The following is a 27,022-nucleotide window of genomic DNA, read 5'->3' on the forward strand; positions in this document are numbered from 1 at the left end:
AGAGGAGAGGGAGAGACAGAGAGCGAGAAGGGGGGGAGGAGCTGGAAGCATCAACTCCCATATGTGCCTTGACCAGGCCAGCCCAGGGCTTCGAACCGGCGACCTCAGCACTCCCAGGTCGACGCTCCATCCACTGCACCACCACAGGTCAGGCTCGGCAGCTTTTTGACCTCGATGAAAAGCAAAGAAGAGTAGGTGTCGAAAATGTTGATTTTTGCCTCCTGGGTATTCCATTTCTAAGCCTCAAAACTAATAAAAAATTAAATAACTCAAAAATACAATTAACATAGTTTTGTAGAGCAGAAAGAGTTTTATCGAATGAATACTTACCCTTTGCCAAACAGCAAACAAATCATTGTAAAATAAAAGAAAATATAAAAACGCTACGAACTTATTCCCCAATCCAATAGATGGCTAATTGTGGTAATAGGAAACATTTAAGTTTTGTGCCCAGATTAAAAGGGCTAAAGGATGTGAACAGAAATCTCTTTCTCTTGAGCTTTTAGACATTATCTGTTAGAGAACATAAAGTTACAGCACAAATAAGGTATGTTTTCTTAGAATGTAAAATGGATTTATAATATAAGACTTATTTTATGAAGTATTGGTCATTTCAGTTGGTGCTTTTATTTAGATCTTTAGATGAATGTTATAGGAAATAGTTTAAATCCTTTTTTTCCCAAGTGAGCTATAGAATTAGAAAGCTCAGAATCCCCTTTTCTGGGGAAGCCTCAAGCCCTAACAGGACTGTTAGAATCTGTACTGTACATACGCTGCCCACTTAGGACAACCGAGACCACCTCGAGAAAATGTTTCTGGTTTCCTGGCCTAAGCGGGACCATAGCACCCAAGCAAGTGAGGAAATTTTGGACACTTTCCACCAGTTTCTGTCAGCCAGGATAAGAAAGATACTAAGAAAAAGAACCATAAATTTGTCTAAGGTGTCAGAAGTTATTCAGGATCCTCAGAAGACCCCTGCAGCTTTCTTAGACTATGGAAAGCTTACAGAGTCTATGCACCTCTAGACCCAGAGGCGCCAGAAGATACTAAGGCAGTCAACTTAGCCTTTACATAGCATTCAGCTCTAGAAATTAGAAAGGAAAAGTATTACAAGTTTTTTAAAAAGGTAGAAACATCAGCTGCTAAAAACAAACAAAGCATTTCAAAAGGGACATTGCTCCTCTCTCACTCACATAACTCTGGCCCCTCAGATGGCTGGTTAGTCAATGATAGGTAAGATTCCTGAAGGCAGGAACAACCTAAGACAGGCACAGTCAAAAAGGGGCCATCAGGAGAAGGCTTAAGAACTAACAAAGGTGAGGCTCAAACCCTCACCCCAACAATGCAGGAGCCTGCTCCTGAAATAGTGGCCTCCATCCACTGTCCAGAGCACCAAAAGAGGGGGAGTCCCTAGAAACTCAAGAAAAACCAAGCAGCTGATGATACTACCAATAAGGTAACCCTAAAACCAGTTCGGTTTTTAGGAAATTCTAGTAACTTTACTAGAACCCTTGTTGCCAAAGGTTTTTTTGCAACCAATTAGAAAAAGATTTTACCAGCAGGAAAGGGATGACTAAGAATAAGAAAAAATAATTAGAACAGCTATACTTAGAATTTACTGCAGAAGGCATAATGTCCGAGTGTTTAGTCTGTGCCCAAATAAATACTAAGCAAAGAAAAGAAATTATAAAGAGAAACAGGGAGAGAGGAACTATCTCAGGTAAACATTTAGAAATAGATTTTACTAAAGTAATTGATACCTTTCTAGGATAGGTAGAAGCTTTTCCTACTAGAAATGAGACCATAATAACAGTTGTTGAGAAATTGCTATATGAAATTATTCCCAGATTTAGCTTGCCCATTAATATTGGGTCTAATCATGGGCCTGCATCTGTATCCAAGATCTCATAGCCAGTAGGAAAGGTACTCAATATTAATTGAAAATTACATTGTGCCTACAGGACCCAAAGTTCAGGGCAGGTAGAACGCATGAATCGGATCTTTTCTTTTTTTTTCTTTTTCTTCTTTTTACAGGGACAGAGAGAGATTCAGAGAGAAGGATAGACAGGGACAGACAGACAGGAATGGAGAGAGATGAGAAGCATCAATCATCAGTTTTTCGTTGTGAGCCCTTAGTTGTTCATTGATTGCTTTCTCATATGTGCCTTGACCGTGGGAATTCAGCAGACCGAGTAACCCCTTGCTCAAGCCAGCTACCTTGGGTCCAAGCTGGTGAGCTTTTTGCTCAAGCCAGATGAACCTGCGCTCAAGGTGGCAACCTTGGGGTCCCGAACCTGGGTCCTGGGCATCCCAGTCTGACATTCTATCCACTGCGCCACAGCCTGGTCAGGCTTGAATGGGATCTTGTATTTTTTTGAAGTTGGAAACGGGGAGGCAGTCAGACAGACTCCCGCATGCGCCCAACTGGGATCCACCCGACATGCCCACCAGGGGGCGATGCTCTGCCCATCTGGGGCGTTGTTCTGTTGCAACCAGAGCCATTCTAGCACCTGAGGCAGAGGCCATAGAGCCATCCTCAGCGCCCGGGCCAATTTTGCTCCCATGGAGCCTTGGCTGCGGGAGGGGAAGAGAGAGACAGAGAGGAAGGAGAGGGGGAGGGGTGGAGAAGCAGATGGGTGCTTCTCCTGTGTGCCCTGGCCGGGAATCAAACCCGGGACTCCTGCATGCCAGGCCGACGCTCTACCACTGAGCCAACTGACCAGGGCTTGAATGGGATCTTTTTTTTTTTTTTTAAGACTTTATTCATTCATTTTAGAGAGAAGAGAGAGAGAGAGAGAAAGGGGAGGAGCAGGAAGCATCAACTCCCATATGTGCCCTGACCAGGCAAACCCAAGGTTTCGAACTGGCGACCTCAATGTTCTAGGTCAGCGCTCCATCCACTGCATCACCATAGGTCAGGCTTGAATGGGATCTTAAAGGAAACTTTAACCAAATTTCTTTTGAAACCTGTGAAAAGTGGCCCACCTTACTCTCCTTGGCCCTCCTTAGGGCAAGGTACATCCCCTACAGGGAAAGATTCACTCCTTTTGAAATAATGTTTGGGAGACCCCCTCCCTTACTACCAAAACTCAGAGAAGAAATAAAAACTGACTTAAGTAACCACTCCTTTCTTAAGTACTTACAGGGTCTGCAGATTATTCAGCAGGCTGTCCAAAAGACTGTCCAAGAGGCACTTCCAGCAATGCCAGGAGATCCGGTACATCCCTTCCAGCCTGGGGACTCAGTCTGGGTAAAGAAGTACATCACCCAGGGACTGACTTCCACGTGGACGGGTCCACACACCATGATCCTGAACACTCCCACTGCTGCCAAGGTAGAAGGCATGCCCACTCAGGTCCACCACAGCTGGTTGAAGCCTGCAGTCCCAGCGAAGACACCCTCGTGGACAGTGGAGACTGACCCTGTCAACCCTTGTAAGTTGACCCTGAGAAGGACAGCATGCCCTGCTCCAGCCACAAACTGGAAGCTGGCTGGTCTACGCAAGGCTCATGCCTGAATAAACTCACTGAGGACCTCCTTTTAATTAGACTTTGGGGAGGGAGGGAAACTGAAGTCAAAGGAAAGCCAGAACAAGTTGTCTTAAGGTTTGATGCATGTACTGCTATGAGTCATACAGAAGGGAGATATAAGTCCCTTTGCTAGAAGGGAAGCTACAAGGTAAATGAAAAATATATATGTGCTTATAGCTACTCCTATAAAGTAACCCTATAAATACTAGCTACTTAGAGGGAGGACACCTCCACAAGGAAGTATATTTTAAAGAAAAATTACTTATTGCCAGCTTGGTTGTCACAAAAGGTTAAGATTTTTTTAAATTAACAGTTCTGACTAGAAAGGAATTGTATAGTTTTGATAATAAAAGGTATAAGGCAGAAGTCCCCAAACTTTTTACACAGGGGGCCAGTTCACTATTCCTCAGACCGTTGAAGGGCCGCCACATACAGTGCTCCTCTCACTGACTACCAATGAAAGAAGTGCCCATTCCGGAAGTGCAGCGGGGGGGGGGGGGGGGGGGGGGCTGGACAAATGGCCTCAGGGGGCCGCATGCGGCCTGCAGGCCATAGTTTGGGGACACCTGGTAAGATATGGAAATACCTTTGAAAGAAAAAGGAAGAAAGTAAGTTGTTATGAAAGCCAGTTATTTCTGAATAGATAAGAAAGTTCATAAAAATTAAAGGTTTATGTAAGTTGCAGAAGGTTTGTACAGGTTGTAAGAAATTAATCAGTAGCATTTGTTTCTTCAGTAGACTGTATTACTGCTAATGAAAACATCAAGTCTACCTGTTACATATGAACAAAAGGCATCATCCTTTCTGCTGCATGTTATTAACAAACAAAGCTTGTAAATCAGAAAAGTGAAGGTACTCCCTTGTATCCTTGTAGAACTTGGACTTGGGGGCCCAAAAGCCACACATCTTAAAACTTGAGTAGTATATACCATTGGCCAGTGGGGATGGAGTTCTTAGTCAGTATATCTGGGCCAGGGTACTAGATTCTACATTCCATACAAGCTCTCAGGTGATATGGATGACAGAGGTGTGTGGACCACATTTTGAGTAGCCAAGTCTTAGAGCCCATGACTGCAAAACTCACTTTCTTCCCTAGATGTTTAATGAGCACCTACCATATACCAGGCTTTGCTGTCATATTGACCTAATTTGCTGTGAGGATGGAGCAAGTTGCTTCACCTCTCTGAGTTTCTGGTTCCTTTTGTGCAAAACTGGGCTCATGTGGGTGATGTTGCAGGGCTGTTGAATGGTTACACAACAACAATAACAACGGCAGCGGCGGTGGCAATAACAATGACTGGCATCTTTTGAGCCCTTCCTCTGATCTATGTGTCTTTTTTTAATTTTTTTTTTTTTTATTTACAGAGACAGGAAGGGAGAGAGATGAGAAGCATCAATTTTTTTATTTATAGGGACAGACAGACAGGAAGGGAGAGAGATGAGAAGCATCAATTTTTTGTTGTGGCACCTTAGTTTTCATTGATTGCCTTCTTATATGTGTCTTGATCATGGGACTACAGCAGACCAAGTGACCCCTTGCTTGAGCCAGCGACCTTGGGTCCAAGCTGGTGAGCTTTGCTCAAACCAGATTAACCCGTGCTCAAGCTGGTGACCTCGGAGTCTTGAACCTGGGTCCTCTGCATCCCAGTCCAATGCTCTATCCATTGTGCCACCACCTGGTCAAGGGTCAAGCTGTTCTATATGTCTTATATGCACTGTCTCTCTTAATTATTTCACCATCCTGGAGGGGACACTGGTGAAATGCTCATTTACAGAACCAAAGTAGCACAGAGTAGTGGTTCAGGCACCCGGTGTAAAGCCTAGTGTGCAGTCTGACTCCACCAGCTGTATGACTTTAGGCATGTTGCTCAAATAGAATTTAACCTCAGTTTCCTCATCCGTAAAATGAAAAAATAAAAAAGGCTAATACGGTATACCTAAAGAGCTTAAAACAGATTCAGTGGCTTATGTTGTCAAATGCTGGTGTTGGCTGCCTTTCCTGCTCTATAGAGGCTGCCTGCCCATTCCTGTACACAGTAGGTCTACAGTGAGCTTAGCCCTCTGGGCACTGGGGGCCCTTTCTCCTGTGTGGCCCAGGACTATGCCTGGTTTATCAGATTCTGGCCCTTGTCTCTTGGCCTTCTTGTGGACGGACCCACCAGCAGGTGAATTGTGTCCCTGCAGAGTAGAGGAGATTTGGGAGGGGAGGAGGGTACACCCCACCTCACTGAGGTCTCTAGGACCAGCCCCCTGAATCCTCCAACTAGTGCGGGGGGGGGGAGAAGTTTGGGGTCTCCCTAACATTCTACCAGTGTCAGGAGGACTGTCTTTCCCCCACTCTTCTTTTCAGTAGCTCTACCAGGACCCCCATCCTCCACGCCCTTCCTTACCTGAGACCACTCCTCAGGGAAATTCTGGACAGGATCAAGGGAGGTTCAGGAGTGGAAAGTTAGGTCCACTGAGAGAATGACCCATGTGTGGTACAAGGACCTCAAGATAGCTCCCCTCTGGAGTCCCTGTATTGCCTGAGATACACCACTATAAATGTCCCTGGGTTGATAGGGCATAACCCTTATGGATGGGAGTGGAGCAGCACGGCAGAGGGAAAAGGCTTGGGCTTGGGAGCAGGACAGACTTGGGGGGTTTCTTCCAGCTTTACCATGTGAGCTAGAGGCTTGCCCTCTCTGAGCTTCAGGTTGCTCTTATGTAAATAGGAACCCTACCTCGGGTGGATGCTGTCACCTGGGTCTCTCTGCTTTATCCCTAGGGCACTGGCCCAGGGAGGTGAGGAGAGGGGGATGTGTCACCTTGCAGGCAGAACATCTGGCACATAGTAGGCTTACTTTATTTGGTGCACCTGATGCACAGAAGGAGCAATTTATATAGAGTACCCAACACAAAGTAGGCATGCTTTATATAGTATGTCTGGTACTCAGTAGACACTTTTTTGTCAGGATATCTGGCACACAGGAGGCATGCTTTATGTAAGTACTTTGCACAGAGTAGGTTTACTTTATGTAGAGTGCTCGACACATAGTAGATTGCTTTATATAGAGCACCTGATACATAGTAGGCATACTTTACATTAAGTATCCTACCTGCAGTAGGTGTGCTTTGTATAGAACTCCTGGCACTTAGTAGGCATGCCTACTAAGCATACCCAGCATACAGTAAACATGCTTTATGTACAACACCCAGCACAAGGTAGACAGTATTTACTAGAGTACTTGACACACAGTAGATGCACTTTATATAGCACCCCTGCACATAGTAGGTACACTTTCTGTAGAATTTCTAGCACAGTGAAGGATGCTCTTTGAGGTACCCACACACAGTAGGCATGCTCTATGTAGAGTACTTCACACACAGTAGGTACATTGTGCATACAGCTGTCTGTGCAGAGTAGGTTTACTTTATGTGCTGTACTGGTACAGAGTGGCATAAGCACAAGCTCTTTCCCTGCACTTCATCTCTTTTGGGGCTCCTAGTCCTCCCCTCCTTCCAGTGTAACCCTCCTCTGTCTCCCTCTCCAGACCTCATTCAACATTCCAGATGGAAGACTGATCCCAGAGGGGGCTGGGCACAGCCAGCAGTCAGAGAGAGGGCAGAATTAAACTCATGCAGGGTCTCCCAGTTCTGCCCACCTCTGTCTGGATTCTGCAGACTTACCCCCGGGCCTCCAAGTGCCTTCATTCCACTGGGTCCTTGCTCCTCTCAATCTGATGGGAAAGTCCCCAGCCAGACTGGTTTGCCTGTTTCTGTCTCAGCCCAAGCCTGGGCTGTTTGGAGGGAGAACTGTGACGTTGTGCACCCTGAAGGCCAGAGGCTTTTGTTTCGGAGTTTCATGATTCTAAGCCAGGGGTCCCCAAACTGCGGCCCCCTGAGGCCATTTATCCGGCCCCCGCCGTATTTCCGGAAGGGGCACCTCTTTCATTGGTGGTCAGTGAGAGGAGTGGAGTACTGTATGTGGCGGCGCCACAAAGCGCAGCATCGCTCACCTACAGTACTACTTCCGGTGACACGGGACGCATGCGTCACGGCTCTGGAAGCGCATCATATCACTTGTTACAGCTAGCAGTGACAAATATGGAACTGGACATTGACCATCTCATTAGCCAAAAGCGGGCCCATAGTTCCCATTGAAATACTGATCAGTTTGTTGATTTAAATTTACTTGTTCTTTATTTTAAATATTGTATTTGTTCCCGTTTTGTTTTTTTCCTTTAAAATAAGATATGTGCAGTGTGCATAGGGATTTGTTCATAGTTTTTTTTTATAGTCTGGCCCTCCAACGGTCTGAGGGACAGTGAACTGGCCCCCTGTGTAAAAAGTTTGGGGACCCCTGTTCTAAGCCCAACTTAAGAGAGAAGAGCCAGGGACATGCTTGGGTAAACATTCAAGCTTTTACCTGCTACACCCTGGTCTTGGAGGGCAGGGGAGTCAGTAAACTTGGGGCCCAGAGTCATCTTTCCCTATGCCTAACTTGCCCCTCGTCCCACTGGGTGGTGCTGAGTCCTGAGGATTCAGTGTTCACACTCTGTGACACTGAGCTACTTCTAGGCCTATATTGATAACATTGTAGCCCTCCTCCCCCACCCTCTATTTGGGTCAGGGCCAATTTAGGTGGAGGCAAGCAGATGTTTGGGGATTGGCTAGTTTAGCCTGGCCCTTCCCAGCTTCCCTGGAGTCAGAAACCAGGGGTAAAGTCTTCCAGGACAGAGGGGAGAGGAGGCTGTGTGGGACTAGCTACTACAGGCAGAAGGTACCAATCTTAGGGTCAGGGAGTTGGGGGTCCTGGACCAGGGTGGGGAGAGGTGTTGCTCAAGGCAGGGGTGGCTCCAAGGAATGGAGCTGGCTTGGGAATTGAGTGGATAGTAGTGGGTAATTTAACTCTCTGTCTCTCACTCTCTGTCTCTGTCTCTCCCTCTCTCTGTCTTCTTCTTCTTCTTCCTCTTCCTCTTCCTCTTCTTCTTCTTCTGTATGTCCTAGGTCTCCTCTCCCTCCTGAGCCCCCATTGGCTCATCTCTGAGCCCTCCCTGCCCTGTCAACAACACTCACCTGCCCCTCTCTGTCCCTGTGCTTCATATCCTTGGCCCTCTCCCTGTTTGTAAGCTGGTCTCTGCCCTGAGCTCACCATTTCCGCCCCTGTCCTGGACCTTAGGAGCTCACCCTCTGTCTTCCCTGCAGGATGCAGCAGCTGAGCCTGTCCTGGCTGGGTCTGGGGCCAGTGGCAGCCTCCCCTTGGCAACTCCTGCTGCTGCTGGGTGCTTCCTGGCTCCTGGCCCGCTTCCTGTCCTGGACCTATGCTTTCTATAACAATTGTTGCCGCCTCCGATGTTTCCCGCAGCCCCCAAAGCGGAACTGGTTTTGGGGTCACCTGGGCCTGGTGAGTGTGGACATCAGGACAAGTCTGGGGTATCAGGGTGGTTGGATTCCCCAAGGGGTTGGGAATGGGGCTCAGGGTGTGGCTGGGATCTAGGGCAGGAGAGAAGGAAGGGAGTCAAGGGGAGCCCCTCTTTTCTAACCATTTTCCACAGCCACCTCAGGTCTTTTTGTTGCCCTTGTCCTCCACACCCCACTCCCTAGCCTGCTTTGGGTCCATTTTCTTCCTGTCTTCCCCACATTAGTGCACCTCTGAGAGGCTCCCAGGGTGGACTGCACAGAGACAGGTCCTCTAGCATTCCCAGGGTCCATAGCTAGCCTTGAGACCACCTCACAGGCACTGTCCAGATTTTGCTCCCTGAGTGGCCCGTTTCTTTGTGTCTGCTCAATCCCACCCACAAGGGCATAGCTCCCCACCCCCTCTTGTTCCTTTATCTTAGTCTTTCCTCCTAAGGTACCTCAATAAGCCTGTTGCATAACTTGGTTAAAGCTGTCCACTCACTTCCCTTTTTGGAAACCTCCTTCAATTCCCCACCCACACCCTAGACTTTGACCTTTGACTTGGTTCTGCTCCTTTTTTTTTTTTTTTGTGGCAGAGACAGAGAGAGTCAGAGAGAGAGACAGGTAAGGACAGAAAGACAGGAAGGGAGAGAGATAAAAAACATCAATTCTTTGTTGCGGCTCCTTAGTTGTTCATTGATTGATTTCTCATATGTGCCTTGACTGGGGGGGGGGGGGAGGCTACAGCAGACCAAGTAACCCCTTGCTCGAGCCAGCCACCTTGGGCTCAAGCTGATGAGCCTTGCTCAAACCAGATGAGCCAGCGCTCAATCTGGTAACCTCGGGGTCTCGAACCTGGGTCCTCCGCATCCCAGTCCGACACTATCCAGTGCTCCACCACCTGGTCAGGCGGTTCTGCTCCTTCTTAATTACACAGTTGATTGTCTAATTATCTAGCTCTCCAACTTGATGGTAGCTGTGGGGAGCAAGCACTGTATCTGCAGTTTCCAGCTCAGGGGCTGGCATACGCCAGGCACTTAATAAATGTTTGAGCCCCTAAGGCCTAAGTGATGAATTTGCCATCACCTCCTCAGTCAAGACCAAAGGGATGATAAGTGTCTAACCCCTCCATTTCCCCAGACCAGCAGCTGCAGGATGAGCACAGCTTTCCTTTCCTGCAGGGTAAGACCTACAGTGTGGGGAAGGACTTCCTGTGATTTTACTGCTCATTATGGCAAAGTTCACAATGGGACATTCCCAAGCTAAGTGTGAAGGTGGCCCGAGCTTCTTGGCCTTGGGATGGAAGTTAAAGCCATTCTAACTCCCCCTCTGTGGTGTGGGCTCAGCCATGGGCCGGCCTTGGTCACTCTTTTCTCCTCCAGTCCCTCTTGCTGTGTGACCTCAGCTGAGTCACTCTCCCTCTTTGGACCAGTCTCATCAAGTGGTTTTTTTGTTTTGTTTTGCAAGACAGACAGACAGACAGGGAGAGATGATGAGAAGCACCAACTCATAGTTGTAGCACTTTAGTTGTTCATTGATGCTTCTCATATGTGCTTTGACCAGGGCAGGGGGCTTATAGCTGAGTCAGTGACCTCTTGCTCAAGCCAGTGACTTGGACTTCAAGCCAGTAGCCTTTGGGCTCAAGCCAGTGACGATGGGGTCATGTCTATGATCCCATGCTCAAACCAGTGACCCCTCACTCCAGCTGGTGAACCCATGCTCAAGCTGGCAACCTTGGAGTTTCAAATCTCGGTCCTCTGTGTCCCAGGCTGACACTATCACTGTGCCACTGCCTAGTCAGGCTCATCAAGTGCTTTGAATCCTCCCCCAGGGTCCTTCAGGAGCAGGGAGCAGGTGACTAGGGTGAAAGCAAGTTATGTTCACCTGCCTGGAGCAACTGGGGTATGTGTCAGGCTCAGATGGGGCATCTTGAGGGACTGGAGAGGATACCTCACTTGGAGAAAACCTGTCGTTTTTCTCCTTTGGGGGGCTGTGGCCTAAGTTTCTTCTTTGTAAATAGCACGATGGGTGGGTATGTCCATAGGCTGAGGAAAAATAGATAGGGTGAACTATGATAGATAGATGATAGGTAGGTAGGTAGATAGATAGATAGATAGATAGATAGATAGATAGATATGGATAGGTAGGTAGATAGATAGATACATACATACATACAATAATACATACATACATACATACACAGACAGATAGACAGGACGCAGTATTCAGAATCTGGCTGGCAAAAGGGGCTCATAGGTGGAAGCTTTTCTTGTGATTGATGAGCAGAGTTGACATCTGTCCCTTGGGGTCTGCTGGGCTGGAAGGTCCCAGGTCTGCAGACCCTTCATCATTTGAGGAACTGAAGGCCATGTGGACCAGCTAGGACAGGAAAGGGTATGAGACCAAGACCCAGGGATAAGTCCTGAGGTCACCATACTAAGCACAAACCTCCCCCACGGGACCTCCTTCTGTGGTCCCCAGCTCCAGGCCTAGAACCACTCACAGGATGAGAAAAATCTGTGGGTAGAGAGCATGTCTTCTCCCTGAGCCCTGACTGCACTTTGAAGACTTGCGGAACCCTCCAGGACCTACCTGCCTGAGAGGGCAGGAGCAAGAGGTAGCAGGTCGTTTACCTCTATGCTAATTCTGGACACGCCTTTGCGGAGGCTGCACGGGGCACGTGCTGTGGCTCCTTTTGGGGAGTGACTTCCCTGCCTTGCTTTCAGGTTACCTTTGACGAGCAGGGCATGAGGAATGAAACACAGCTGGTAACCAAATATCCCCAGGGATTTATGATATGGCAAGGTCCCATCACTCCTATCATCATTTTCTGCCACCCTGACATGGTCCGGGCTGTCACCAACGCCTCAGGTACCCACACAGCGCTGTGGTGGTGGGTGCTGTGGCATGTCTGAGGCTTCTAGCCCCTCCCTGCCAAGCTTCTATGCGGCCCCTGTGGGACCTGGCCCTCCTTCCCTCTTCCCCTCTTCCCCGCTTCCCCTCTTCCCTGGTAGTATCTTCTTTTTTCATGTATTCAAACCCACATCATCGCCTGTCCTTCCAATGCCGTCTGCCTTCTGCCCTGGTGTCCTGGGCACCACTGGGGACCCAAGAGGCTTCAACTCAAGCTTCTGTCCTGGAGGAGCTCCAAATCTTCAGGAGATGAGTCAGGACAGAGGGATCCCCGACCTGGTATGGTCAGGAATTGGCCAGGGCCAAGCTGTGGGAGCCCAGAGGAGAAGCAAGATCTCTGCTGGAGGAAGCTGGAAGGTCGCCCGGAGGAGTTGCTGAAACTGGGTTTGGAACAATGAGTAGAAATTTTTTAAAGCAGAGGGTAGAGTGATGCAGTGGACATTGCTAGCATCCCAAGCCCCCACATCTCAGACCTGACCCTCCTCCCCTCCCCCAAGGCCCAGGGCAATAAGGGCTTGCTCTTTCTGTGATGTTCACCTCTGGTGGGTTGGTTCCTTCCACCCTATCCTGCATCTCATCTACTTCAAATTAATTACCCTCCTAATGAAAGTCCCAGGAATCTCCCCAAAGAGAGCTCAATCCAGCCTGGATCTCTTCCTCCGCTGTCTGCCTTTCTCAGCCCCAGATAGATCAGGTTGAGCAGGGGAAAAGGTAGCATTTGACAGAGAACTTGGCTCTGGCGCCAAAATTCTGGGTGATCTGGGCTCTCATTGACTGCTGGGGTCTCTTTCAGTTCTGAGTGGTGAACTCAACGCTGTATGGTCTAAGAAAAAAAATAAAGAGGATCAATTGACTGTCAAGTCTAGGAATGTTGCCTTCAGACACAGCTGGATCCAGGAGTCAAACAATGTCCTCAGTACTCTGTCTTCATTTTTAATTCTATTTTCCTCTGTGATCTCTTCACTCTTATGCTGGTAAAGATGAATCCCAGAAGCTCAATCCCCATGGAAAAGTGAGCTGGTTTGCCTGGCTTGGCCCAGTTCCTCATCCAATCACTGCCACTTGGATGGTCCAGTCTTGGCAGGCGTAGGGTTCTCAGCGTCATTGTTTTGTAGTTCAAAGAAGTTCAACAGTTAAGAACTCAGGCTCTGGATTCAGAGAGACCTGGGCTCAGGTCTCAAGCATGCCACTTACTCTCTGGAAGACTGTGGGAAACTGATTTCATTGTTCAGAATCTGTGTTTCCTTATCTGGAAAATGGGGACAGAAGAGACGTCAGGTGAATGTGGTGCTTGGAATCTAAATGAGAAATGATTCTGACTGTTGTGTATTGAGGGTAGGAGAACAACCCCAGGAGGAGGAGGACACTCTGGATAAGATTCATGGGGCTCAGGTCTGGGTCTCCATCCTGCAGGTTCTTCCCTTTGACCACCTAGAAGAGTGAAAATTGGGCCCTCTTTGTTCCTCTCCAGATTCAGAGCTCGGAGGAAGGTCTCCTGTACACACAGGCCCTGGCGAACACCTATGGGGATGTGTGCTGCTGGTGGGTGGGGCCCTGGCATGCGGTCCTTCGTATGTTCCATCCCACCTACATCAAACCTGTGCTCTTTACTCCAGGTAGACGTCCCTCTGGCCACAGCCTGCTCGTTGCTAAGGTTTCTGTGCTGCCCCCAGCTGGGCAAGTGACCTGGGTGCAGACAGGAGTGGCTGAATCAGAGATGGCACTGCCTCTGTCTCACTACACCCCTGCGTGCCCAACCTCTAGTCATGTCTGCTCATGTCTAGTGTGTGTCTGTGTAACATCGGCATGGCCATGCCTGGTCACATTTATGTTTCCACTTGTGTCCTAGTTATGGTTGATGTACATTTACCCTGGGATCGAGTGGAGATGGCCTCAGTCATTTCTGGGTCTCAGCTGTGGCCAATGACTTTTGAGGCTCGTTGGGGACTGTCTGGTGCTTGTCGGAGATGCCATTGGAATGATCTAGTTTTGCTGCTGATTGTCTCTGGGCCATGTTCTGGATTTGTCTGATGTTGTCTGATGTCTTGGGGGGTCCCCTCTAAGAAATGTCTGAGACCTTATTTGAGTCTTGTTCAAGGCAAGTCACAGGGTATGTCTGGGTCATACCTGATTCACATTGTGACATTAAGGGAATCTTATTTAAATTCTGTCTGGGGGCCTGACCTGTGGTGGCGCAGTGGGATAAAGCATCGACCTGGAAATGCTGAGGTCGCCGGTTCGAAACCCTGGGCTTGCCTGGTCAAGGCACATATAGGAGTTGATGCTTCCAGCTCCTCCCCCCCTTCTCTCTCTCTGTCTCTTCTCTCTCTCTCTGTCTCTCCCTCTCCTCTCTAAAAAAATAAATAAATAAATAAATAAATAAATAAATAAATAAATTCTGTCTGGGGCCCATCTATGGGACATATTGAGGTCATGACAAATTGTCTTTGCATCCATGTCAGATTATGTTGTATCATGTCAGGGTGTATCATGCATGTTGTAGCCATGTCAGGACATGTTAAAAAATGTTGAGGTCATGTCCAATGTCCCAGGAGATGTCAGAGAGTGCTGGGGCAGACAGATTGTCCTGTGTCCCTGTAACGGCATTTTTTAGAGCGCTGGACTGTGTGCTTGGGTGTGTAGAAAATGTTGAATCATGTAGGAGCCATGTCAAGGCATACTGGGCATGTTGTGCCATGTTGGGGTGTGTCTAAGCATGTAGGGTGTATCTTTGGCCTCTGCCTTTGCTCTGCTCTGTGTCATAGTCTGGTCTGGTCCCCCCTCACCTCCCTACTCCTCGCTGTTTCCTCTGCTCTTGTCCCATTTGCTAAGCTTGGAGGGAGAATACAGACCCCTGCTTGGAGCCTCCTCTCTCCTCTAAAAGTCCCTCTCCTCCCCTCTTCATGACTGGTAATGGTCCTCATTTATGTCAGCCACCATTGCGCCCAAGGATGACTTCTTCTACAACCTTCTGGAGCCCTGGCTGGGTGAGTAACTGAGGGTAAACGGGTTTGGGGAAAGCCTTCGGGGCCCAGGGGAAGGCACTGCCCTTGCCCACTCCCCATGGCTGCCTCTACTAGGGGATGGGCTTCTGCTGAGTGCTGGTGAGAAGTGGAGCCACCACCGCCGCCTGCTGACACCTGCCTTCCACTTTAACATCCTGAAGCCCTATATGAAGATTTTCAATAACAGCGTGAATATCATGCATGTGAGTCTCTTGAAGCCAGGGTCCCAGCTGGAGCCTCGGGGTTTTGGGGGCTCAGGGGCATCTTGTCTAGAATTCTTACTCTTATGGGTAGCTTTTATTCTTCCTTTCCGAGTCTCAGTTTTCTGAGCTATAAAATTGGAATAGCAGTCTCCATTTTGTTTTTTTGTTTTTTTTTTTTTTTTTTTTTCATTTTTCTGAAGCTGGAAACAGGGAGTGACAGTCAGACAGACTCCCGCATGCGCCCGACCGGGATCCACCCGGCATGCCCACCAGGGGCGGTGCTCTGCCCCCCAGGGGGCGATGCTCTGCCCATCCTGGGCGTCGCCATATTGCGACCAGAGCCACTCTAGCGCCTGAGGCAGAGGCCACAGAGCCATGCCCAGCGCCCGGGCCATCTTTGCTCCAATGGAGCCTTGGCTGCGGGAGGGGAAGAGAGAGACAGAGAGGAAAGCGCGGCGGAGGGGTGGAGAAGCAAATGGGCGCTTCTCCTATGTGCCCTGGCCGGGAATCGAACCCGGGTCCTCCGCACGCTAGGCCGACGCTCTACCGCTGAGCCAACCGGCCAGGGCCAGCAGTCTCCATTTTGTAGTGTGGTCAAGATGACATGATGGAGTCCTGCCCCTGATACATAGTAGGTGCTCAAAAGGCATTGGCTCTATATTTCCCCCATAGAAGCCTTGGAGTTCTGAGACACGGTTGGTGATAATGATGGTATTGCTGAGTTCCAAACTACTTCAAAACAATAAGGGCTTATTATTGCTGACAAGTCTGTGAGTCAGTTGGCTGGGTCTCCTGGGTATGGTGGCGTTACCTGTCATGTACCTGTCATCAGGTGTGACAGGACAGCTGTCTGGGTTCAGTCCTTTCACATGATTGGGCCTTGGCTGGCTGCATGCTGACCTAGTATGGTCTCAGCTGAGACAACAGGGCTTTGTTTCATGGGATTCTCGCTCTCTCCTTCATGGGCACCTCCAGCTAGCTGTTCACATGGCAGAGGCAAGGTATCGAGAGATTGAGAGGAAGCCACAATGCCTCCTGAGATCTAGGCTTAAGATTATCACCTCCTCTTTCTCAACACAGTCTATTGGCCAAAGCAAGTCAAAAGAGTGGTTCAGTAGTCGCCAACTCCCAATGGAAATTACTGAAAAATCACATTGTAAAGATGGTGGGTATATACATGGAGGGAAATAAGGGTTTTGTGAAGTTCCTGGGATTTTTCCATACTTGCAAGCTGACAGGTGAGCTAATTCCTATTTTGTGGGTTCTGCCAGAAGACATGAGACTTGTGGGTCTAAGACCAAGGACAGTTTATTACTCGTGGCACAGCAAATGGCATGGGCTTCTATTGGTTTGCATTCTTCCTCCAAGTCACCAGAGTTCATGAGATGACACAGATGGGCTTCAGGGATGCCTGTTTATGCAGTATGTTGCATTATGAGGGGGGGAGCACCAAGTTTATGGACTCTGTGATGTTCATAGCAATTGAAAGCAAGCCTAATGTTTGATCGGGGGAGACATTACTTCATCCCTCAAGGTTTTTGGCTACAAACATAACTAAAAGAGACGGCCCAGGTAAAGAACATCAGGTCTGTGCATTCTGGGCATACTTATCAAGAACATGTAAGAGTGCTTAGGGACAATAGATGGTGACCTCTCCTAACATAAGGGACATTTTCCTAATCAATTTATAGCTATGAAGATGGGAGAGCTTACATTTATTGAACACTTACTGTATGCAAGAAATAATGTGCCAATTCCATTACATATGTTATTTAATTTTTACAACTCTGTGAGGTAGAGATTATTTTTCCCCATTATGGATAATGAAACTGAGTCTCTCTTTTTTTTTTTTCTTTCTGAAGCTGGAAACAGGGAGAGACAGTCAGACAGACTCCCGCATGCGCCCGACCGGGATCCACCCGGCACGCCCACCATGGGGCGACGCTCTGCCCACCAGGGGGCGATGCTCTGCCCATCCTGGGCATCGCCATGTTGCAACCAGAGCCACTCTAGTGCCTGAGGCAGAGGCCACAGAGCCATCCCCAGCGCCCGGGCCATCTTTGCTCCAATGCAGCCTTGGCTGCGGGAGGGGAAGATAGAGACAGAGAGGAAAGCACGGCGGAGGGGTGGAGAAGCAAATGGGCGCTTCTCCTGTGTGCCCTGGCCGGGAATCGAACCCGGGTCCTCCGCACGCTAGGCCGACGCTCTACCGCTGAGCCAACCGGCTAGGGCGAAACTGAGTCTCACACTGGTTAGAAGGTTTGCCCATGTTCACATATCCAGCAGGTGAGCTAGTAAATGGATCTGGGATTCCAACTGGTTTATCTGATACCAAAGCAGTTCATCTTAACTGTTACTCAAGATTTGATAGGTGGAGCCCAGAGGAGGGCAATGAGCTGACTAAGTGCACACAGAGATTAATTTGGACTCAGGTCTCCTGACTCCCAGCCATGGGTTCTTCATGTCCCACTCAAGCCTGGTCCTCCCTGGGCATGAGAACCTGGGGCTGAGGAGCAAGAGGCAGTGTCTGGGGGAGTCCATTCAGGTGGTTGGAGAGGAGGAAGGGCTCAGGGAAGCCCCAGCACTGTTTCCTTCTTTTTCCAGGCCAAGTGGCAGCGCCTGGCCTCAGAAGGCATCACCCATCTGGACATGTTTGAACACATCAGCCTCATGACCCTGGATAGTTTACAGAAATGTGTCTTCAGTTTTGACAGCAATTGCCAGGAGTGAGTCTCTGCCTGTAGCCTGGGAACATGAGTCACAGGCCCAAGGGAGTAGATGGAGGGTGGACTGAGCAGGGCAATCATAAGGGCTTTCCTGGAGAAGGTGGGTCAGAGCTGGACATTGGAGGACGAGAAAGAGGAAAGAAAAAGAGTGATTCTTTCACATAGGTAGAAATGTTTGATAAAGGCCAGGAGAACAGAATGAATAGAGCATGTGCAACAGTGAGGAGAAATCTTGCAAATGAGTTTAGAGGACTTAGCAGGGGTTAGATCTTTGGGCCATTAAAAAGCCAGGGAAAAGGTATGAATTTTATCCTGAGGTTTCCAGGGAGCCATGGAAGATGTTTGAGCAGATGAGAGTTGTGGCCAAAACTGAGCCTGGACATCTGACTCTAGACACAGGGGTCCCCAAACATTTTACACAGGGGGCTCGTTCACTGTCCCTCAGACCATTGGAGGGCTGCCACATACAGTGCTCTTCTCACTGACCACCAATGAAAGAGGTGCCCCTTTCGGAAGTGCGGCGGGAGGCCAGATAAATGGCCTCAGGGGGCTGTATGCGGCCTGCGGGCCGTAGTTTGGGGACCCCTGCGAGAATACCAACTGTTGTGTAGACATGGATAGTGTTGAGATTGGATGCAAGGAGACCAGGGAGAGAGAGGGATTCATTGACCTATTAGGACATGATGAAGTCTGAGCTGTGTAGAATGTTTTAGGAAGGAGAAGAACAGATACTGGCTAGGAGAGAGAGCAGAGAAGCATAATGTCTAAGCTGTGCTCTGGGTGTGTGGGCCATGGAGGCAGCTCACAGAAATAAGATGCAGGAAGTGAAGAAAGTCTGAAGAGCCATGTGTTCTGGATCATGGCCACCATGTATCTGTGGGGCCATCTGTTCCTGAACACTCAGTCTCTCCTAATGGAAGGTAGCTCCTGGCTTCTGGTGGGAGGTGCATCTCGGGCTTCAGGTGAGCTCTGTTGTTGCTCCCTTGCCTGCCCTCATCCTGCAGGAAGCCCAGTGGATATATTACCGCCATCTTGGAGCTCAGTGCCCTTGTGACCAAACGAGCTGAGCAGTTAGTTTGGCGCATGGACTTCCTGTACTACCTCACTCCTGCTGGGCGTCGATTCCGTCGAGCCTGTCGCCTGGTGCACGACTTCACAGACGCAGTCATCCAGGAGCGGCGCCACACCCTTCCTGATCAGGGTATTGATGACTTCCTGAAGGCCAAGGCTAAGACCAAGACCTTGGACTTCATTGATGTGCTCCTGCTGAGCAAGGTGGGCTTCTCTGGGATCTGAATTGAAGAGGTAGAATGGACCTTGATTTTTAAATGTCAAATTGAAGAACTTGGTTTTGATGTAGAGCAGTGGTCCCCAACCCCCGGGCCGCAGACCAGTACCGGTCCATGGGCCATTTGGTACCGGTCCACAGAGAAAGAATAAATAACTTACATTATTTCTGTTTTATTTATATTTAAGTCTGAACGATGTTTTATTTTTTAAAAATGACCAGATTCCCTCTGTTACATCCGTCTAAGATTCACTCTTGATGCTTGTCTAGGTCACGTGATACATTTATCCATTCCACCCTAAAGGCCGGTCTGTGAAAATATTTTCTGACATTAAACCGGTCCGTGGCCCAAAAAAGGTTGGGGACCACTGATGGAGAGGACTCTGGGGAGCCATGGAGGGTGCTTGAGGAAGGGAGGGATTTTAGAGATGCCTTGTTCTACTTCATTAATAAGTTAGTTTACTATGAATATATATATACCAGAACTGTGAATCAAAGCAGCCCGTTTATTACTTATAGCGGTAACAGTAGCCAGAGTAGAACTGTAGCTCTGGTTCCCATCCCCAAATTCTCCTGAAGTCCGTGTGATGCTTTTACCTGTACATTCAGCCATGCTTGCATCAAAGGAGAGGTGCCTGCACATTTTGAATCTTGGAACTTATATAAGGCAGCTGACACATCAGCCCTTTCTTTCCTATGGGGGGGAAGGAAGGGGGAGAGAGAGAGTGTATGTCTGTCTTACTGTTTTGGAGCATAAACAAATCCTTTGAGAAGGCAAAGTGTACAGGTCCATAGATTTATACCCTATTCCTTATCTCCATGGAAGATAGAGTCTCGGGACTTACCACCCTAGCACATGAGCAGCTGGTTGTGGAGCAATGCTCAGTTTCTATCCCAAGGTAATTCAATCCTCTGTAAGTCAGGTTGCCAGTAACTTTTCTAAATGAGAAAGTCCTCATAACATAGAAACATGAAAATACTCACGGACTAGGAAGCAATGAGGCCAAGGAGGAGGCCTGTGGGTTGGGGCCTCTGGGGATAGGGAGCAAGGGAGGTTTCTGAGTGGATGCTGGAGCTTCAGAGATTGTCCCAGGGGTCCTCAGAGAAGGTGTGATTTAGGGAGTCTTACTTTATCTCCAGGATGAAGATGGGAAGAAACTATCAGATGAGGATATCCGAGCTGAGGCTGATACATTCATGTTTGAGGGTGAGGGTCTCAGTGTGGGACTACAGAGGAGGTAGGGGTCTGTCTATCCCAGGGACTTGGAGGTGGGCCCTGCATCACCCCATCCCACCTTATCCTCCCCACCCTCCCTGAGGGCCTCGACATAAGGGTGCTTCCCACCCTCTGGTGCTGAAGCAGCCCAGAGACCCAAGCCTGTCTGACTTCCTTTCAGGCCACGACACCACAGCCAGCGGCCTCTCCTGGATCCTGTACAACCTTGCAAAGCACCCAGAATACCAAGAGCGCTGCCGGCAGGAGGTGATACAGCTTCTGGGGGACCGTGAGCCTAAAGAGATTGAATGGTGAGTGCTGGTTCTCATGGCCTCTTCCTGAGCCCGTCTCATTGGCTCTGCTCCTGAAACGGGGAGGGGAAAGATCTTTCTGTTGATTCTGCCACCCTATTAGTGGGAATGGAAACAGAGCCCAGAGGCAGGGTCTGATATCCAGCCTGGATAGCAGGGGAAAGTTACAGGCTTTTGAGACAGAAAAATCTGGGCTGCTGAGAAAATTATTGACAATGTGTGAGGGCAGACGATGCCACTCAGTGCACCTTCAGTAAGTTAACTTCCCCTTCACTCCCCTCTTTTTCTCTCCAAAATCACTCTTTTCTCTAATATCTTTTCTTTATTTAGTGAAAGGAGGGGAAGCAGAGACAGAGGCATATGCCCTGACTGGTATACATCTGGCAAGTCCACTAGGGGGCGGTGCTCTGCCCATCTGGGAGCTTGCTCTGTTGCTCAGTTACCGAGCTCTTCTTAGCACCTAAGGCAGAGGCCATAGAGCCATCCTCAGAGCCCAGCATCAACTCACTCCAATCGAGTCATGGCTGCAGGTGAGAAAGAGAAAAGTGGGGGAGGGGTGTGGAGAAGCAGATAGGCACTTTTTCTGTGTGCCCTGACTGGGAATCAAACTGGGTACATCCACATGCCAGGCCGACACTTGACCACTGAGCCAACCAGCCAGGGCCATCTCCAATATCTTTACTCCCTGAATATTTGCTCATCTCCTGCCTCCTAATTCCTTCCTTATTGTTTGTCTAGGATTCACAGGGGACACTTAGGATTAAAGTCACTCAACTCTTATCCAGAAATACCTGAATCTTTATCCGTCCAGTCTCTACTCAATACACACTGCCACATTGCCTTCCCACCTCCAATTTTGTGCCACATTTTTTTTTTTCATTTTTCTGAAGCTGGAAACAGGGAGAGACAGTCAGACAGACTCCCGCATGCGCCTGACCGGGATCCACCCGGCACGCCCACCATGGGGCAACGCTCTGCCCACCAGGGGGCGATGCTCTGTCCATCCTGGGCGTCGCCATGTTGCAACCAGAACCACTCTAGCGCCTGGGGCAGAGGCCACAGAGCCATCCCCAGCGCCCAGGCCATCTTTGCTCCAATGGAGCCTCAGCTGCGGGAGGGGAAGAGAGAGACAGAGAGGAAAGCACGGCGGAGGGGTGGAGAAGCAAATGGACGCTTCTCCTGTGTACCCTGGCCGGGAATCGAACCCGGGTCCTCCGCACACTAGGCCGATGCTTTACCGCTGAGCCAACCGGCCAGGGCCTTGTGCCACATTTAATTCTTCCCAGTCCTATTCTGTGTCTTGGAGACTCAGGAAGGACCCAGAGCAAGCCTGGTGGGGAAACAGTTCCAGGTCAGGCTACTCCCAGTCCACATGGTCAGGGCTGGGGTTGACAGTCAGATGGGCAAGGCTGGGGGTAGAGAGAGTGAATGAGACCCTCAGCTGAGACCCTGAATGCCGATCAGGAGATATCTACATGCATGTAGGGTAGTAAAAATAGAAGATAACTTGGGCAAAGTGAAGGGATAGAGGGAGAAGGGCAGAGGAAGAGGAAAAAAGGAGAGGGAAGGAAAGAGAGAGAAAGGAGAGTAAAGGAGAAAGGAAAAGAAGGAGGGAGGTGGTAGAAGGGAGAGGTGGAAGACTTTGAAAGCAATGTTAATGGCTTCATCTTTAACTCAAGGACAATGAGCAACCACTGGAAGTATTTGAGCAGGAGGACAGGTCAGATCTGGGGACCAGAGAGATCTTTCTAGGGCTAGTGTGGGGGATACACTAGAGAGACTAAGCTGTAGAATGGGGGCCCAGGGAGCAGATTCTGAGGCCTGAGCCAAGCAGGGGCTGGGATGGTGAGGAGGCAGTAGGCTGGACAGGTATTTTGGACATAATAATCTCCACTCCAAGCCTTTGTCCAGCAGAGCAGTCCTATGAGGTGAAGAAAAAAGTTTATGCTTTTTCAACTAAGACTTCTAACACGATTATGCACTGAGTTAAAAAGAAAAGAGTATAGCCTGACAAGGCGTGGCACAGAGGACAGAGCATCCACCTGGGATGCTGAGGACCCAGGTTTGAAACACAACGGTCGCTGACTTGAGCATGGGCTCACCAGCTTGAGCACGAACAGGTCCACCAGCTTGAGCATGGAATCATAGACATGACCCCATGTTCGCTGGCTTGAACCCAAATGCCACTGGTTTGAAGCCCAAGGTCACTGGCTCTGCTGGAGCACACCACTCAAGGCCCCTATGAGAAAGCAATCAGTGAACAACTAAGGCACCACAACAAAGAATTGATGCTTCTCATCTCACTGCCTTCCTGTCTGTCCCTGTCTCTCTCTCTCTCACTAAAAGAAAAATAAAAAGAGTACAAAAGAGTTTATTATGAAAACAAACCTCCTTCTTAATCCCCATCTTAGAAGTAACTTCCATTAATGATTTCCTCTGTCTCCTTTCAGGGGTGGTGGTTGTCGTTTTCCAATTTTAAACCGGTTAACTATCAGTTATGGAAAATTAAAAGTCACCACACAAAAAGAAGGGGATTAAAGAAAATGAATCTATCCCCTTTCCTGGATCTTTGATATTTATACAAGTTTTCCAGTGGATTCTCCCATGTTTTCTGGGTATGAAATCACTATCTGCCAAACATGGCTCATTTACCCCTCTCCACCATTTCACATTGCTCTCCTTTTCTCCTCCTTGTCTAAATGCATTAGCTATAAGCCCTGTGTAATAAGAGTAAATAAATGCTAAAGAAGAGTAATAAATAGGGCCTGACCTGTGGTGGCGCAGTGGACAAAGTGTTGGCCTGGAACGCTGAGGTTGCCAGTTCAAAACCCTGGGCTTGTCTGGTCAAGGCACATATGGAAGTTGATGCTTCCTGCTCCTCCCCCTTCTCTCTCTCTCTTTCCTTTCTCTCTAAAAATGAATAAGGAAAACAAACAAACAAAAGTAATGAGTGATAAATAAGAGTAAAATATTGAGTCTGGTTTTTTTTTTTTCTTGTTTTTATTTTTTTATTTTTCTGAAGCTGGAAACAGGGAGAGATAGTCAGACAGACTCCCGCATGCGCCTGACCAGGATCCACCCGGCTCGCCCACCAGGGGGCGACGCTCTGCCCACCAGGGAGCGATGCTCTACCCCTCCGGGGCGTCGCTCTGTTGCGACCAGAGTCACTCTAGGGCCTGGGGCAGAGGCCAAGGAGCCATCCCCAGCGCCTGGGCCATCTTTGCTCCAATGGAGCCTCGCTGAGGGAGGGGAAGAGAGAGACAGAGAGGAAGGAGAGGAGGAGGGGTGGAGAAGCAGATGGGCGCTTCTCCTGTGTGCCCTGGCCGGGAATCGAACCAGGGACTTCTGCACACCAGGCTGACGCTCTACCACTGAGCCAACCCGCCAGGGCTTTGAGTCTGTTTTTATTTCTTTCTTACTTATCTGCCTTTTGATTTTGTTCTCTTGCCATAAAGAATATTTTATTTTTATGCAAATTTGTAAAAGTTTTTGTGGTTGGCATTTGTGTGTTGTGTTTTGCTCAGAAAGGCTTCTAAAAATATCCAGCTAAATTTTCTCTAGTACTTCTGTGACATTGATTTTCTTTTGTTTTTTTTCTTTCAAACCAGTTTACTGAGGTGTGATTTGAAAGGCAGAAACCACAGCCCAAACCGAAAACATTAGGCTAGTGTGTTCCAAAAGGGAAGTTTATTGCCCTGACCGGTTGGCTCAGTGATAGAGCGTCAGTTTGGTATATGGATGTCCTGGGTTTGATTCCTGGTCAGGGCACACATGAGAAGCGCCCATCTGCTTCTCCACCCTTCCCCCCTTCTCTCTCTCTTTCTCCTCTCTCTCTTTCCCTCCTGCAGCCATGATGACTTGAGTGAGTTAGCCTCTAGCATTGAGGATGGCTCCATGGCCTTCACCTTAGGCACTAAGAAATGGCTCTGGTTGCAACAAAGCAATGGCTCCAGATGGGCAGAGCATTGCCCCTTAGTGGGCTTACCAGGTGGATCCCTGTTGTGGGTGCATGCCAGAGTCTGTCTCCCTGCATCCTCTCCTCTCACTAAACTAAAAAAAAAAAAAAAAAAAAAAAAAAAGGAAAGTTTATTTTAAAAGTGCCTGGATGCTGGTGGGCTGAGACCAACAAAGGTGTCAGCCTGGAGCTGAGGGAGAGATATAGGGGTTGCTGCAGGCATTTGCTGGCATCTGGCTGGGTGCACCTGCACATGCTTAGATTAGCATATCTTGGTTTATGTCCTTTGATCACAGACTGTCTCCCTTTCCCAACCCTCAGGTTTCTCCTGATAGCCTTGTCCCAAGGACTTTTCCCAGAACCTTCCCAGGGTGGGGGGAGTTGCTTAAGGGGAGGGGGTGGTTGGGTGAGGGAGATGTTTAATGAAGAAGTTGTCCTAGTGGGAGGCTGGGTGAAGGGAATTTGAGTTTAAAGGGACTTTGGATTTATAGGAACCCTGAACCCAAACCTAATATGATTGATATACAAAAAGTTGTACATATTTAATGTACACAACTTAATGAGTTTGGAGATATTTGATCCATCTGAATTTTTTTGTTGTTGTTATGGAGAGAGAGGATCTCGTGGAGCTGGGGGGGGGGGGTATCTTCTGTTTGTATCCCTGGGTAACTGTTGGGGGCTCCTTAGGGACGACCTGGCCCAGTTGCCCTTCCTGACCATGTGCATCAAGGAGAGCCTGCGCCTGCACCCCCCAGTCACGTCCATCTCCCGCTGCTGTACCCAGGACATTATGCTCCCTGATGGCCGTGTCATCCCCAAAGGTACTGGCAATGACAAGGGGAGGGGCTACCACGGCGGAAAGAGGGGCCCATCAGTGAGAGGAGAATCTCCTTCTGACCAGCTTCTTCTCTGCCTCAGGTGTCACCTGCCTCATCAATATTTTCGGGATGCATCACAATCCATCTGTGTGGCCAGACCCTGAGGTGCTGCTTCCCCCTTCCCTCATCCTTTTCCACTCCCCTTGGGGGACCTAGGGGAGGGAGCAGTGTTCTGACCTGGCAATCAGACATCCCTGTCTCCCATCATACACACTTCTGCCTCTCCAAGGCTGGCTGTCCTGGAAGACCCCACCCAGCAACCTTGTCTTGGCTTGCCCCCAGGTCTATGACCCCTTCCGCTTTGACTCAGAAAATATCAAGAAGAGGTCACCCCTGGCTTTTATTCCCTTCTCTGCCGGGCCCAGGTGAGGGCAATGGAATCTGAGGCAGGAGGGGGTGGTGGGGGCGGGAGCTGGGACTGAGTCCCCAGGCATCACAGTGGGGGCAGGGAAGGGGGAAAATTGAAGATGGTCAGAATTCTGGCTCTCCTTTCCTTCCCTGCCTGAGGTTATGGGCGAGAGTCTGGGGAAAGGGGATGGGTGGGCCCAAGGAGGGGACCCCAATGTACTCAAAGCCCCATCCCCCTGTATGCTGGTCTGAGTTTGAGGCTGCAGCCAGGGGATATATCAGCCAGCGCGGGGGGCCCAAGCACCATGAGCCCCCTTATCTATCCTTGGGGGCAAGGATTAGGGTTTCCACTCCCTCCCGCCCACAGGAACTGCATCGGGCAGACGTTCGCCATGGCCGAGATGAAGGTGGTAATGGCACTCACGCTGCTGCGCTACCGCATCCTGCCTGATGTGGAGCCGCGCAGGAAGCCCGAGCTGATCCTGCGTGCGGAGGGTGGACTTTGGCTGCGGGTGGAGCCGCTGAATGCCAGCCCTCAATGACCCTCCCCCCGCTGGCCTGGTCTATCCTGACCACACCTGCCTCCCTCTGTATTTTCCCAGAGGAAAAAAACAAAAAACAAAACAAAAAAACCCGCTGTTTCCTCTGCTCAGGGACCCAAGGGACCCAGAGACCCGGGACCCAGGGGCTGGGCGTGCCTGGGAAGAGAAGGCCTATCTCTGAGCCTTCTACACTGACTGAAACCTGAAAATATCCCTGTTTATGCTGCCTGTCAAAGCCAAATAAGTAGAGACAAGGATTGAATCTTTATGGGAGCTCTATTCAGATGGCTAGCAATCTGAGCAGGTGGGGTTTCTGAACCCAGAAACCATTTTGATATTTCGCCTCAGACAACCTTTTTTATAAAGGGAAGAAAGGGATAAGTAAGGGGTTTGGAATTTAGGGAGAAGTTAATTAGATATAAGTTGCATCTGCTGACCAGTCCTTTACCTGCATCCTTGTCAATGTGTGCTCTGTTCTTGGAGCATCGGGGCTTGATACCATAATGTTTGTGGATCTCCTGGGCCTGGGCCACAAAGGTGTATTGCTTGCAGCCTCATGAAGCTTTTTACTTGTATTAATTATTAGTCCTATTGATTATGAATAAAAACTACTATTACTAAAGCTAAATTTCTAATTCTTGAGTTCCCCCTATCATGACTGCCCCTCCTGCTGACCTCAGGGCCCCACATTGATTGCAGATTCTCCCAGAGACCAATTATGGATT

The 27,022-nt window shown here is 49.1% G+C and overlaps 1 protein-coding gene across 1 annotated transcript; it reads left to right on the forward strand.

The window, feature by feature from the left end:
- Positions 1 to 8,226: 8,226 nt before the first annotated feature.
- Positions 8,227 to 26,919, forward strand: LOC136380591 (cytochrome P450 4F2-like). The gene is made up of 13 exons (XM_066348568.1): positions 8,227 to 8,291; positions 8,718 to 8,916; positions 11,639 to 11,783; positions 14,759 to 14,812; positions 14,906 to 15,033; positions 17,638 to 17,759; positions 18,764 to 19,034; positions 20,188 to 20,254; positions 20,445 to 20,574; positions 25,217 to 25,350; positions 25,448 to 25,512; positions 25,690 to 25,772; positions 26,123 to 26,919. The coding sequence occupies exons 2-13, from the start codon at positions 8,719 to 8,721 to the stop codon at positions 26,295 to 26,297; spliced, it is 1,572 nt and encodes a 523-aa protein (XP_066204665.1). The 5' UTR covers positions 8,227 to 8,291; position 8,718; the 3' UTR covers positions 26,298 to 26,919.
- Positions 26,920 to 27,022: the final 103 nt, after the last annotated feature.

Source organism: Saccopteryx leptura, chromosome 1 (assembly GCF_036850995.1).
Source record: "Saccopteryx leptura isolate mSacLep1 chromosome 1, mSacLep1_pri_phased_curated, whole genome shotgun sequence".
In the NCBI taxonomy this organism is placed as follows: domain Eukaryota; kingdom Metazoa; phylum Chordata; class Mammalia; order Chiroptera; family Emballonuridae; genus Saccopteryx; species Saccopteryx leptura.

What these genes read in the sequence shown, in the direction of transcription:
- LOC136380591 (XM_066348568.1), top strand. Translation starts at nt 8,719, where the DNA reads ATGCAGCAGCTGAGCCTGTCCTGGCTGGGTCTGGGGCCAGTGGCAGCC. An exon ending in ACAGCGTGAATATCATGCAT is followed by an intron (nt 15,034 to 17,637) that starts GTGAGTCTCTTG and finishes TTCTTTTTCCAG; the next exon opens with GCCAAGTGGCAGCGCCTGGC. An exon ending in CCCTTCTCTGCCGGGCCCAG is followed by an intron (nt 25,773 to 26,122) that starts GTGAGGGCAATG and finishes TCCCGCCCACAG; the next exon opens with GAACTGCATCGGGCAGACGT.